Here is a 13,085-nt window from a genome sequence, read left to right on the forward strand (position 1 = left end):
CATAGTTTATATTCGGTTTTAAGTTTACTCGCTTTGTTTATGACAGGACATAACTTTCGGAGCGCTCCTTGGGTTTTATTGACTCTGTCTTCTATAGCCGGTTTCCATTTTAAGTTAGCGTCAATGTTTACGCCGAGATATTTTACTTTTGTGGCCCCAGGAACCTTGTAGCCTGACATGTTTATAAATGGAGATTTAGGAAATTTTTTTGCGTGATAATTATAGCCTCTGTTTTTTCGTTGTTGATAACCATCTTCCAACTTTTGAAAAATTAGACGATAGCATCAACGTGCCTTTGCAGCCTGCTGACGAGTAAAGCCGGGCTCCACGAGGAGGTGTACACAGCAGTATCATCAGCATAGACCGCGAGCTCCGTCTTAGGATCTTTGGGGATATCATTTATGAAGATATTAAATAAAATGGGCCCCAAGATAGAATCCTGAGGAACTCTAGAGATAGCGTCATAAATGGATGAAGTTTTGTCTTCAAAACTTACAAAAAAATTTACGATTCATTAAGTAAGAGCGGATAATTTTAATTAGAAATTCTGGCATGCTAAGAGTGTTCAATTTGTATATAGTAAGGGTTTGTGACAGACTGAATCAAAGGATTTATGAATGTCTAGTAAAGTCATGGCTGAATTTTTTTTTGTTTATCTCCATGGCGAAAAATTCGCGGTAACTCTGAGCAATTGTTGCACGGTTGAGTATCGCGCCCTAAAGCGAAACTGCTCGTTGATGATTATATATTAATTGTTTTCAGATAAGAAGGCATGAATCTGCGTAAGTAAGACCCTTTCACATACTTTGCTTAATGTGCTTAAAAGACTAATAGGTCTGTAGTTAGCCGGAAAGGTTTGTGGCTTGCCCGGTTTCGGGAACGCAAGTATTTTTGCTGCCTTCCAACACGAGGGGAAGTAATATAAACGAAAAGAGTTTAAAATTATGTAATAAATCTGAACTACAACCTTACGTGAAGAATTTTTTAACATTGCAGTAGTAATTTTATCTAAGCCAGGAGCCTTATATTGTTTGGAAATGATTTAATGATTTCAAAAATTAAGCAAGGGGTTATGAATTTTAAATCACAATGAGGTGTCTTTTCATTTAATATTTTAATATAATGATTTATTGCATTTTTATATGGAGAAGTTAGACCGTCCGCTTCTTGATATATACTTTTTGGAAATTCTTTGCCAATAATTTAACTTTATCTTTTGGGTCATAAGCAAACAAGTTATTTCCAAGATCAAAAGGTGGAGCAGGAGTTTTATTTCTCTGCAGCAACTTCCAGAGTCCCCAGATACTGTTATCACTGATTTTGATTCTTTTTAGTCGATCAGACCATTTTTTGTTTTTGGCTTCATTTAACTTATTTCGTATCATATTATTAAGAATGTTACGGTATAGCTTATATTTGTCTGTACCAAGATGTTGGAATTTTCTACGATAGTAGTTACGCAGTTTGATAAGCTTGTTAATTTCAGAAGAAACTGTAAGGTCTGAAGTTACATGGTTAAAGTTGTGACTAACAATTAGTATCTCGGTGAACTCACCCCCCAAGGCCATGTACTATATGCAAAAATCTATCGATTCCTGATTTTGCAGGCTATGTCTAATTCTCCATTTACTTGTAGCAGTATTAAAACCTTCCCAGTTGACCTTATGAAATTGTTTTAGATTTCTCTTAATTTTTTATTTTTCAAGGTTTAATAAAATGGGAAGGTGATTGCTGTCATGCACGTAAAGTCACAGTTCAGATCCCTAGCAAGAAACAAGTCAATATTGGAAGGCCGTCTACGGGGTGCCTTATGTGAATACGTGGAGCTTTGCATAATATTAAGATTGTTTTTATTTGCATAGTTTAACAGTTTAATGCCTCTATTATCGTTATAAAAGTTATTCCAAACACGATGCTTGGCATTGAAGTCTCCGCCAATGAATATTTTATCATACGAGTTATTTTTAAAAATTTCATCTTTATTGAGTTCAAATTTGACGTTGTGAGAGATATACGTAACTTCTAGAGTCATATTTACTCCAGACAGTAATTTTATCAGCAATATTTTGCATCCATCAATATCTGGTATGGGAAGAGTGTGGTAGCGCAGGGCCTTATTAATTATAATCGCAACACCGCCTGCCTTGACACGAGTCGCATCCAAGCGAATAAAATCAAAACCTGAAAAATTTAATTTGGTGTCAGGATGCAACCACGTTTCCGTAATAAGAGCGATGTCGATATTGTTAGAACAAATAAATTGGTGTAATTCCATTTCTTTATTATTAATGCTAGTAGCATTCCACAAGCAGATCTTTAGAGGAGAGGTAGAAGGAAACACTTTAATTTATAAGATCAGTTGCCTCGACGAACATCTGTAGCTTACTGAGGCCATCTGTACACGTAGCAAGTTTTTTATTAAAGTCTCTTATGATATTGAACATTTATTTTATGTTAACTAGTTTACTCAGCTTTTTCTCACACAGAGCATAACATCCAACAGATATCGATTAAATATCTGTTGGATGTAGGGGAGAGTGGAGTAATTGTGAACACGGGGTAAACGCGAACAATTACTATTGTTGTAAATTAGAATAGTGATATTCTCCTACTTCTCGCACCCAGCGATAGTCCGATATACGCTCAGAGTACGAGAAGTCGGAAAATATCACTACTCTAATATACTATACAATACAATAATATCGTTCGCGTTTACCCCGTGTTCACAATTACCCCACTATGCTCTGTGTGGGTTGATTTCAAGGATTAATCTGTTAAAATCTGCCATGTCCCCTGAGTTCGCAAAGTTACTCATATTGTTATCGCTACTTTGTTCGTTAGACCTTTTCAAGGCCTCAGCATAGGTTCTAGGAGGCGAGTAGTAAACAAGTTTGTTCGTTGGGGCAACTGATCCATCGGACAAAGAAAAATCAAGATTAGCAAGATATGACTCATGTCGTATGTTGGAAATTTCAGCAGAGTTCACATGCAAGTTTTTATTAATATCATGCAGAGCCGAGCGAATCGGACGAGTAGCAGTCGTCCGTTTTTCTAAGAACTTTAAATAAGATTGACACTTTGAGTAGCTCGCGGGGTGTTCTCCTGAGCAGTTACAACATTTTGCCGACGAGTTTAGATCTTTTGTACAGTTGGACGTGAGATAATTTTCTGCACATTTGACACATCTGGGTTTTTTAAAACAATTAGTGGAGGTATGGCCGAACGCTTGGCATCGGTAGCATTGTAAGATAATTTTTCTGTTAATGTATTTGTCCTAATATATTCTTGAGTAGAATAAGTAACGGATTTTTCTTAATTGCGTGAGAGAAAATTTGGCACTCAAATTGATTTTGTATGTAGCATAAGTACTTTTTTCATCATTAAGCTGTACGCATGAGTTTATCTCTATACCGAGTTTCTTTAATTAATTGGAGATAGTAAGGTTTGGTATGTTTGGAAAACCTTTTAATGTGATTGTAAGTGTCTTATCCTCTGGAAGAGAGTATAGGTATGAAACGCGAACTGCTTGTCTATTGCAAATTTTTTAAGACTGATATATTCAATTTATCTTGAAAACCTGAATTTTAATTTGGTTGCCAAGAAACTTAAGATGGAAATTTTCACCTACACTTTGTGTCAACTGATTCGCGAATTCTGTATAGTCATTGATTCTAGATGCAAAATATATTGGAGGAGGTTTTTTATTAGGTTTATGTTCCACCGAATTTGCTACCGATGCCGCGTCACGATCCGCTGACTCACACTCTTTACTCACATGCTCATTATTTGAAAGAACTACGTGATCCTCGTCTTCTCTCTCAAGAATTTCTACCGTCTCGGCTAGGCATTGAAAACGATTAGAAATACTAAACTGATCTTGTAACGGAGAGTCGAATTCAACACGTGGTAATTTGTCCTGACCGGATAGGCCGAATACGTTCTCTTCGGCCTGTCGCTTCAGCGGCAGCCTAGCAGATTTCTTACCCTCCAAATTGGTGTCCAGGCACCTGTTTTTCAGGAGACACCTCGTTGGGCTCGCCGTCCAGTCGACCGTCCTTTTGATGGCACCGTTGTTAGCCCTTGTTGGCACAGTACACACGAACTCAGCTATCGCAGAGTCACAGGAGAGCTTGGATTATGCGAAAGACTGAGTATGCTCCACCGCAGCGTCATGATTTTGATTCGCCGGAGGCCTGCTTATATTAGATCCCAACTGAAATTTACTTGCAAATTAGTTTTAACATTATGAGCCGCCTAGGCCTAGCGGGATCGTTGCAAACTAGCACAGAAAGATATGCTGTATGGGTAATAATTTGCATAAATACGCATTTATATACAGCAGAATTCAACAAGAATTACGGCAGATGCTTGCGTAAGAAGTAGAACAGCAGAAATACAAATGATTTTGGCAGAATATACTGTACATCTGATTTATCAATCAAACATTTTTCGAAATTCGTAACGCCAAAATGGACACCGTCCCTTATAAAAATTTTTCACTGTTTTTGGACCGCGAGAACGGTCAGTTTGAGTAGTAAAAACGTGCATTTGGCAATGAGTACGACCCGTTTTTGGGGCGCAAAAGGGCCCTTTTGCTTAAAAACGAGTGGTTAAAGCGGATTGTGTACGATTGCATACTCGCGTATACTCATCATGTAGACTGCGCGTGCTTGAGTGCAAGAAACGGACATAAAAATGATAAAACGGGCTAAAAACGATCTATGTGAGGTGTAAAAGCGGTGAAATATTTTTGTAAGGGTAGCCTACATTTCACAGCACAAAACTATAACAGTTTCACAATCTTCAGTTAACTTACAGTAATTATTTCTATAAATATTTATATAACATAAATTAAAAACAACTTTAATAATATTGATAATAATTATTTACACTTTATTTTAAAATATTTATTATAATCTTTTAGATACCTACTTTTATTTTCCGAACATTAAAATATTTCCAAAATATTCAACGTATATATTTTCAAAATATTGAAATCTTTTTTATAAATATTTTGTACTATCTGGGAGTTTAGCGCGCTCGGCTGTTCTTTTTCTGACGGGCAGATGCTTGCACGCTTTTTTCGCATTTCTGTCACTCGGGTCTGATGTTACGGCAAAAACAACAATTTAAGCGACATTATGCACTTGTGAAATTTTGCTGCAAATATGTTTCAAGAGTCTAGCACACTCGACTGCTCTCTTTTTCTGACGGGTAGATGCTTGCACGTTCTTTTCGCGTTTCTGTCGGTCGGATCTGTACGGCAAAAACAACAATTTAAGCGACATACACTTGTGAAATTTTGCTGCAAATATGTTTCAAGCGTCTAGCACACTCGACTAGTCTTTTTCTGACGGGTAGATTCTTGCACGTTTTTTTCACGTTTCTGCCGATTAGATCTGTACTCAAAACTCTGCTGCAAATGTTCGTGAAGAGTCTAACGCAATTTGCTGTTATTTTTCTGTTGAGCAGATACTTCCATATTGTTTTCACATTTCTGCTGCATGTTTATTTTTAACAAATAGTACAAAATTTCACAGTAGCTTCTTACAGCAGACTACTGCAATAGTACAGTATAAGTACTCGTTCAATCATAGATATATTATGAGAGCAGTCTAGGTCTATTGCGCCATATTTTCAAGAATTCTTTTGTCATAGTAAAATGTATTGAAATATCTCGAAACTTTTATATATTATGTCACATATATTGAAATACATAAAAAAATTTCTTTTTCTTAATTATGGCGACAAATGTAAGGGTATCCCATAGAAATCTGGTTGACATGATATCTCGAGTTAGAAACGTCTGAAACAAAAAATTCAAACGGGATATTAAAATATAAGTAAGTGGCTATAGCCGGTACTAAAATTAAACATTTTGGGTAAAAAGAAACAAAATGGCGGACTTTTCAATATCTCGATCTTTTTTTTGCAACTAAAAAAGTCTGCCATTTTGTTTCTTTTTACCCAAAATGTTTAATTTTAGTACCGGCTGTAAATTCATTATTATCATTATTAATTTATTATGTCATTTTGAGTTTTCTTTTAACTCTGCCGTATTGAACTACAATTGTGCTAATTTTTGCCGTAAATACGATAGCAATACTTTATATTGTATTAAAAAAAAAATTTAGCTCAATCGGAAACTAATGCGGTACTTTAAAATTTTTTTTTTAGAAAAGGATACTAACTGGTTTAGTAAAAAAAATACTGTGCCATGTTGTGCCGTTCAAAAAACATCGATATATCTATCTATTTAGTAGAAAAAAATAACAATATATAAACAAATATTGTTATAACGCAATTTATCGTATTTCTACTATATTGTACTAATAACAGAGAACACAATAAAAAAAAAAAAAAAAAAAACAATAGCCATAACTCAAGGAATTGATAAAAAGTCAATTATATTATATATGGGAATAGGTAAAACATAAATTTAATATTTTTTATTTTTTTTAAGTTGTGTCGGGTAGTGTTCGACTCTTTTTAATGACAAAAAACCACACCAATTATTGGATTTTAAAATACGACTACTGTTAGGAACTTAGGTTTTAGGAATAGAAAAATTCGAAATTCCATCCTATCTGAACCATGGTAGATAATCACGTTTTGTAAATTCTGTTGAGTTGTGCTAAACAAAACAACTGAGCGACAATCGAAACAAGTACGGAAAAATCAATGGGATTGAAAAAATTCAGCAAAATGGAGGAGGATAAAAAAATTTGGCAGCACAATTTTTAATAATTTAAAAACGTCAAATTTTTATGTTCATTTACTTTTCGACTTTTTTCACTAAATAGATAAATATATCGATGTTTTTTCAATGGTACAACGCAGCATGGAGTTAGTATCTTTTTACTAAAAAAAATTCAGTTTAATCGAAAAATAGTATACTAACAAATTTTTTTTTTAACTTTGAATACGGTTCAAAATATCATGTTCATATTTGCGGCAAAAATTAGCACAATTGTAGTTCAAGACTTGAATACGGTATATACGGTTAAAAAAAAACTCACAATTCAACAAATACGGGGTTATCTTCACAGAGGTAACGCTCCCGAAATATTTGACATTGATACATAAAAAAAAACGAGTAAAATGAGTTAATATGCAGTGAATTAGGTTTGACGAATAAACTTTGGAATCGCGTTTTCAAATTATCTGTTTCGACAAGCAAGACACGAAACGCACTATTTGCATTCGAATAATTTGGTAGAAAACGATTATTTCTCTCATAAACAGGAAGCATTTTCCTCACTCAATCTTCTTATCGCGAAGCGGCCGAAAAGAACAGTTTTGCTATTACGTACAAATCGTAAGTTCTCTGATGGACCAGACCGGTGTTAGTGAGCATCCACGACTTGACGTTCGGATCCAAGCTGCAGCTGTAGATCGTGTTGTCTAACGCCATCAGATTTTTGATACCTGTACCTACTGTGTGCGAATTTGATGCAGGCGGAATTCTCGATTTCATGAGATAATTTCTTGCGTGAGAGAAGTTCCTTGTAAAGAAAGTGTTGATTTGACGTATAAACTACATAAGAGATTCCATTCTGAAAGCGGGAATAATTATCATTATATAGTTTTCTACTAAGAGAGTAGGGCCACCTGACATAATATGCTACCTCTAATACTGCATCAGTGACACAGCACCTATAATATGGGACCACGTGTTTTCCTGATGAACAATCTCTTCTTTCTAGACTCTTGCTGTTTCCACAGTGCTGTTTCTTGTTTGATTGTAACGTATGACAACATCCAACACAGTTTGTCGGGTCTCGCTGTAATTATACGTGACTTCTTACATAAAAAAATATGAAAATTTATTTATACCATAATATTAATTGTGAATACAAAAAAATTCATATACATATAACTTGAATTAAGTATACAAATAAACTACAAGCACATTCTGGATCGAATGTTTACACAGAGAGAAAAAGAATTTTAATAAAGTCCAAATCCATTTATTTAAAATTATTTTTTTTATTGAAGTAAATATTTATGCTATTTAAATAAATGTAAAATAAGTGTAAACGAACAATAATATTAAAAGAAATGTGTTATGTAAGATAATAGTCAAATTCAATTATATTATAAACTATTTTATTATTATCATGGTTCTATAGTAATGATAATGTCACTGCAAAATTAAGAAACATATATAAAATGCATATATAAAATGCGCTCGAATGGTATTAATGTATCATTATTAAGTTTATTTGTTTAATTTATGAATATAAGTCACTCTAATATGTACCTACATAATATAATCTTAAGATTTATTATAAAAAAGATATAGAAGTAATATTCTCACACAACTTACTTTTAAATTTATTCTGTAAAAAGAGAAATTTGTCTGATAGGCAATCCATCTTTATACATTGCATGTTTCTTTAAATTTTTATTTAATAAAGCTTATAATGTTTAAATCATGTAATTCTCATGTGTGAATCAAGTATAATTTAATTAAGAATCAATAATATTATGTCAAGTAATATTCAAAACGAAGCTTTTCACAAAGTTTCATCGAAATCGGAGGAGGGCCGTTTTCGGAAGTTTATCCATATTTTATGTTATTACATTGCATACGTAATACATTCAAATTCTCTTTTTATAATAATAAAATTTAAAGATATATTATAGAAAATTATGTATTTGTATCCCTTGTTACACATGAAATACTTTATACCTATGGCATACTGACAAACTTAAGTGCAGATGACTATTTTGTTGTTAAAATTATAGACAATACGCCGGGCACGCCAAGGATACTGCTGGCGATTATGTCCATCTTCGATTGTTGTCTCTGCTTATTATCGATGTAACTAAACTCTTTTCAATTTCTGCACCTCTCGTTACGCTATCTGTTGTATTCTATATTTTTATTTTATTTAAATTACATAATATACTTATGTAAGAAAGTAAACTAAAATAATAAAGTAATGCAATTAGTTTTTTTCTTAACAATTTGATCGAAGGATAACTTTGATATTTAACATTTATAGACAGAAGGTTAAGAAGTTACTATCCATCTTTTTAATTATTTCCCGTTTTTATTTAGGATAAATAAAGAATGTACAAATTGTGATTAATCATGTATAATAATTTGTTTATTTTTAATAGTTTAACATTATGTAGAATGTAACAATATTGTTTTCAGTATTTATTAACTAATTTGAATTGTTGTTAGCACGCGCACGATCTATCTTTAATTTAAAAATTAGAAATATTGTAATAAAATACCAATAGAATTATGTTTCAAAAGTACATTAATCAGTAACAAATGGTGGATTAATAATATTAATTAATATTAATTCTATATACATATATTACAACAATTAACTACTTAAAATATATATATTAAAATATGTATTGTATATTAGCGAGTGTCAAGTACATATTTAAGATTAAATAGAACAAGTATATATTTAATATAACTGTTTATAACTGTTATTTGTTAAATAAAATAAAAATACGAATAGCGATACTTTTTGCCATAAATGTTTCCTTATCGAATCAAAAATTACTACTTAAATTACTAACTTAAATTAGTTTTTATTTCATATAGGTTCGGAATAGAAAATATCATTATTCATTTATGCTGCATATTTATTTACGTTGAATAATATGTAATATATAATAATTCGTCATCGGTATACAGTGATACGTCGTCAATATTGCCGTCATTAATAACTACTAATTTTCTGTGCAATCCAATCATTGAATTTGGACACTCTGGTGTACACGGATGGCGCGCCTGGAGTACCGCATGGAATAATACCCCAAGATACTATTCCAGTGAGCACCGGCTTTTGTTCATTGTACGAGACTAGAGGACCACCGGAATCACCCTAAAAATGTATTAAAGATTTTGATTAAATCGCCACGTTAATAGGCGACGTTACTCGATCTGTTACGGTGATTTACTAAATTTATTGAACGTCTGGAACACTTACACTGCATGCGGAGATTTCATCGTACAACGGCCCAGTGCAGACATTGGTTTCATGAACGGGAGAAGATCCAGTCAAACGCACGACGGATTCGTGACAAACATCGCGATCGACGTACTCCTTCTGAACGTGCTGAAGTATTTCTGGCATTTTCGGGAAATAGCCTTTCGAGGTGGAGCCCCATCCAGCAAGCCATGCCTCTCCCGATGGGTCACTTTCTGGTGATGCCAACTCGATGGCTTGTACTCGGTTCGTCAACTTCAATGGGGACGCAAGCTTAAGCAGACCAATGTCATATGGGCCAACACCACTGAAATTTAGAAAATCGATACAAATATAAAATTATATATTTATTAATAACGAACCTTTAAAGATAATTGTTATACTAGAAGAATTGTAGATAGTATTAGTGGAAAAATAACAATAATCTACAGAGTTGACGGAAATATTTTGTACATATAAAACAACAGATCCCGAGATTTATTTAATGCATCATCGCTTATCTGAGATATAGTTTTTCGTGGTTCATCGCTTATCTGATATACAGTTTTTCTAATCGTAAATATTAAGTGATAACCAAAATATCAATATGCTGCGTCATTATTAGTAATTTTAATTATTGTAATTTATTCTATAAATAGAGCGGCTCTGATTATTGATGCAAAAAAAACATTATATTCTAGATTGCTAATATACGCAATTACAAGTCAATTATAAATACAGCATTAATTATATATTAATCCGAATAAAAACTAATTGTTCGTATTTATTGCTTTTCAACGTTTTACTTACCCCCCATATTTTTCATGTACAAAACCTTGCGAAACTTTGACCGTCTGTTCGTTGGGCTCATTACGTAGAATATGGTGCTTCCCAGCCTTGACGCTAATATAATTTGCAGAAGAAACTGCTTGAACGCAGTGCGCTGCAGTTATGATCCAGCGTTCGTTCAAAATGGATCCGGCGCAGAAGTGCTGGGAGTATGCGTGAAGGGAAACTATGTACGGGTAAGCACCTTCCGGTGCCTCTTCACCTCCGACCACCTGAGGTAAAAAATGCGGCAAGATCGGCATCTGAAGACCGACTCGGGGCCTTGGGCTCGCTAAAATTTAAATTAATAATATTTAAAAAATATATATTCTCGCCAGAAGAAGTAACACACCAAAGATAGTTCTATAAAATATAATTAGAAAAATTTGCAATAATATAATAAAAACTAAGTCTTGTTCTTTCTCTTGCTTAATATAATCCATGAAAGAAAACGATAATTTTATTATTATTTGTATAATAAATTTGAGACTTTTTAATAAGAGTAATTTCTTATGTGTTGCTTTAGTGTTTATTTTTTGTAACTTAATGAGTGTTTTTATCCAAATTACATGTGTTGTATAAATTAAGAAAATTGACTTACCGGCGATTGCCACTGCTAGGAGAGCAAAGGATACGATTGCTTTGGAAAACATTTTGCTGATTGATGTCAAACCCACGAATTGAGGGTATTTTATACTCGTTTTATGGAGTACATCCATATGATATCTGAACGATCAATGATGTCGCTTCGCTGATAATCCATTGTAATCTACGAAAATTCGTTTACGATAAGAAAGATTTACTGTAGACAGTCTTACGACTTAATTGTATTGATATCAATATTGAATCAAATAGTACGTCGCAGCTAATTTTAACGAACAATGCTACTAGTCCTATATATTGTGTATATATATCGTCAATATAACAAAATCTGTATAATTAATTCAGCGATAAAAAATAGCTTCTTTAAAATTAGATACATTGATATAAAATGTATAAATGTATAAGTTTACAGTTACATATGTAAAAAAAGAAAATGTATTATTTATCCACATTTTATATTTAAAATTTTATTTATTTATTTACTCACTTTAATCAATCTTTTTTTTTATAGAAAAAAGCGCTTATCAATAAGTTAAACAAGAATATCAGCTAAGACAATAATATTAAGAAATGCATATTAAAATTAATAATGCATATTTTAATTATTCTGATAATGATCGTAACTTTGAAATAAATTAAATTTAACAAGAAACAATAAATATAACAATAATAAAAATTATTATTAATTAGAAATTAATCTTTCTTATTTGTTATTTGTTTCGATATTATTTAAATCACTGTATTAACATGCTAATCAAGTATAAAAGTTATTTAAATAATAACAATGAAACATTTTTTTAGCTTTAACCAATTAAGCTACAATTCAATTATGATGGATCATCCAGTAGATAAACTTCTTGTATTGTCGTTATCTGATTATGATCAATCATTATCTCTCAACAAAAATATGTAAAAAATGCGGAAAAACAATAATCCGGTTTATAATAAAAAGAGTGGATTTATTTTTGATTTATTTATTTATCAAGATTGTCTGTGATAAAAACGTACTTCCCGGTTTTAGGTCAATGAAATAAAGAGTTTAGATTAGGAAGAAAATTATTATGGAGGGGATAAAAGCATAAAAGCTTGAATTATATACCTCTTTCTGCGAAATATTTTGTTTGTTTATTTTTATCTGTCATTTACTTTCAACGAACCACTCTGCGTTGTAAGTACAATTTCAACTCAGTACATTACAGATAATATAAGCAATTATAATTAATCAAATTAATTATATAAACAAATTTAAATATATTTAAGTTAACATTTCGTATTAGCTATGATAATAACAGAATAAGAATATAAATAAGAAAAATGAGCTAATAAAGATTTGAAATTATTCCTTGATTAAAGATATTTTTCTCATCGTCAATGCAGAAAACAATATTTATTATATGTATATAATAATGCACTTTAGCTTTTTTTATATCTTATTTACAAGTTTATAACATATAATAGTACAACAGTTACATACAACAGTTTTTAACAAGTATTAAAAATAATTATATTCGGTAATATCTGTTTTACGAATAAGAGCAAATTAATCGTTAAATTCAATGTACAATATCATTTATATGTATAAATATAAATTAATTTTCTTCAATCTTGTTAACAAGCTCAGAATTAAGAATTAAAATGTTATAGAATTAAATTATTTAAATTAGATATTTAAATTACATAAAATATACTTATGTAAGAAAATAAACTAAAATA

At 31.9% G+C, this 13,085-nt stretch overlaps 1 protein-coding gene across 1 annotated transcript; it reads right to left on the reverse strand.

The window, feature by feature from the left end:
- Positions 1-271: 271 nt before the first annotated feature.
- On the reverse strand, positions 272-11,461 carry LOC112467801 (trypsin-1-like). The gene is made up of 6 exons (XM_025036662.1): positions 11,367-11,461; positions 10,752-11,051; positions 9,963-10,269; positions 9,704-9,857; positions 3,763-4,107; positions 272-384 (listed from the first exon to the last, which is right to left on the reverse strand). Exons 1-6 carry the CDS (start codon positions 11,420-11,422, stop codon positions 272-274), a joined length of 1,275 nt encoding a protein of 424 aa, XP_024892430.1. The 5' UTR covers positions 11,423-11,461.
- Between the last annotated feature and the right edge of the window lie 1,624 nt (positions 11,462-13,085).

The sequence above is a fragment of the Temnothorax curvispinosus genome, unplaced genomic scaffold (genome assembly GCF_003070985.1).
Source record: "Temnothorax curvispinosus isolate PA1 unplaced genomic scaffold, ASM307098v1 QBEX01000228.1, whole genome shotgun sequence".
NCBI classification, from domain to species: Eukaryota; Metazoa; Arthropoda; class Insecta; order Hymenoptera; family Formicidae; genus Temnothorax; species Temnothorax curvispinosus.

What these genes read in the sequence shown, in the direction of transcription:
- LOC112467801 (XM_025036662.1), bottom strand. Translation starts at nt 11,422, where the DNA reads ATGTTTTCCAAAGCAATCGTATCCTTTGCTCTCCTAGCAGTGGCAATC. An exon ending in GTACATGAAAAATATGGGGG is followed by an intron (nt 10,270 to 10,751) that starts GTAAGTAAAACG and finishes TCTAAATTTCAG; the next exon opens with TGGTGTTGGCCCATATGACA. An exon ending in TGAGCATGTGAGTAAAGAGT is followed by an intron (nt 385 to 3,762) that starts GTGAGTCAGCGG and finishes ATATCCCCAAAG; the next exon opens with ATCCTAAGACGGAGCTCGCG.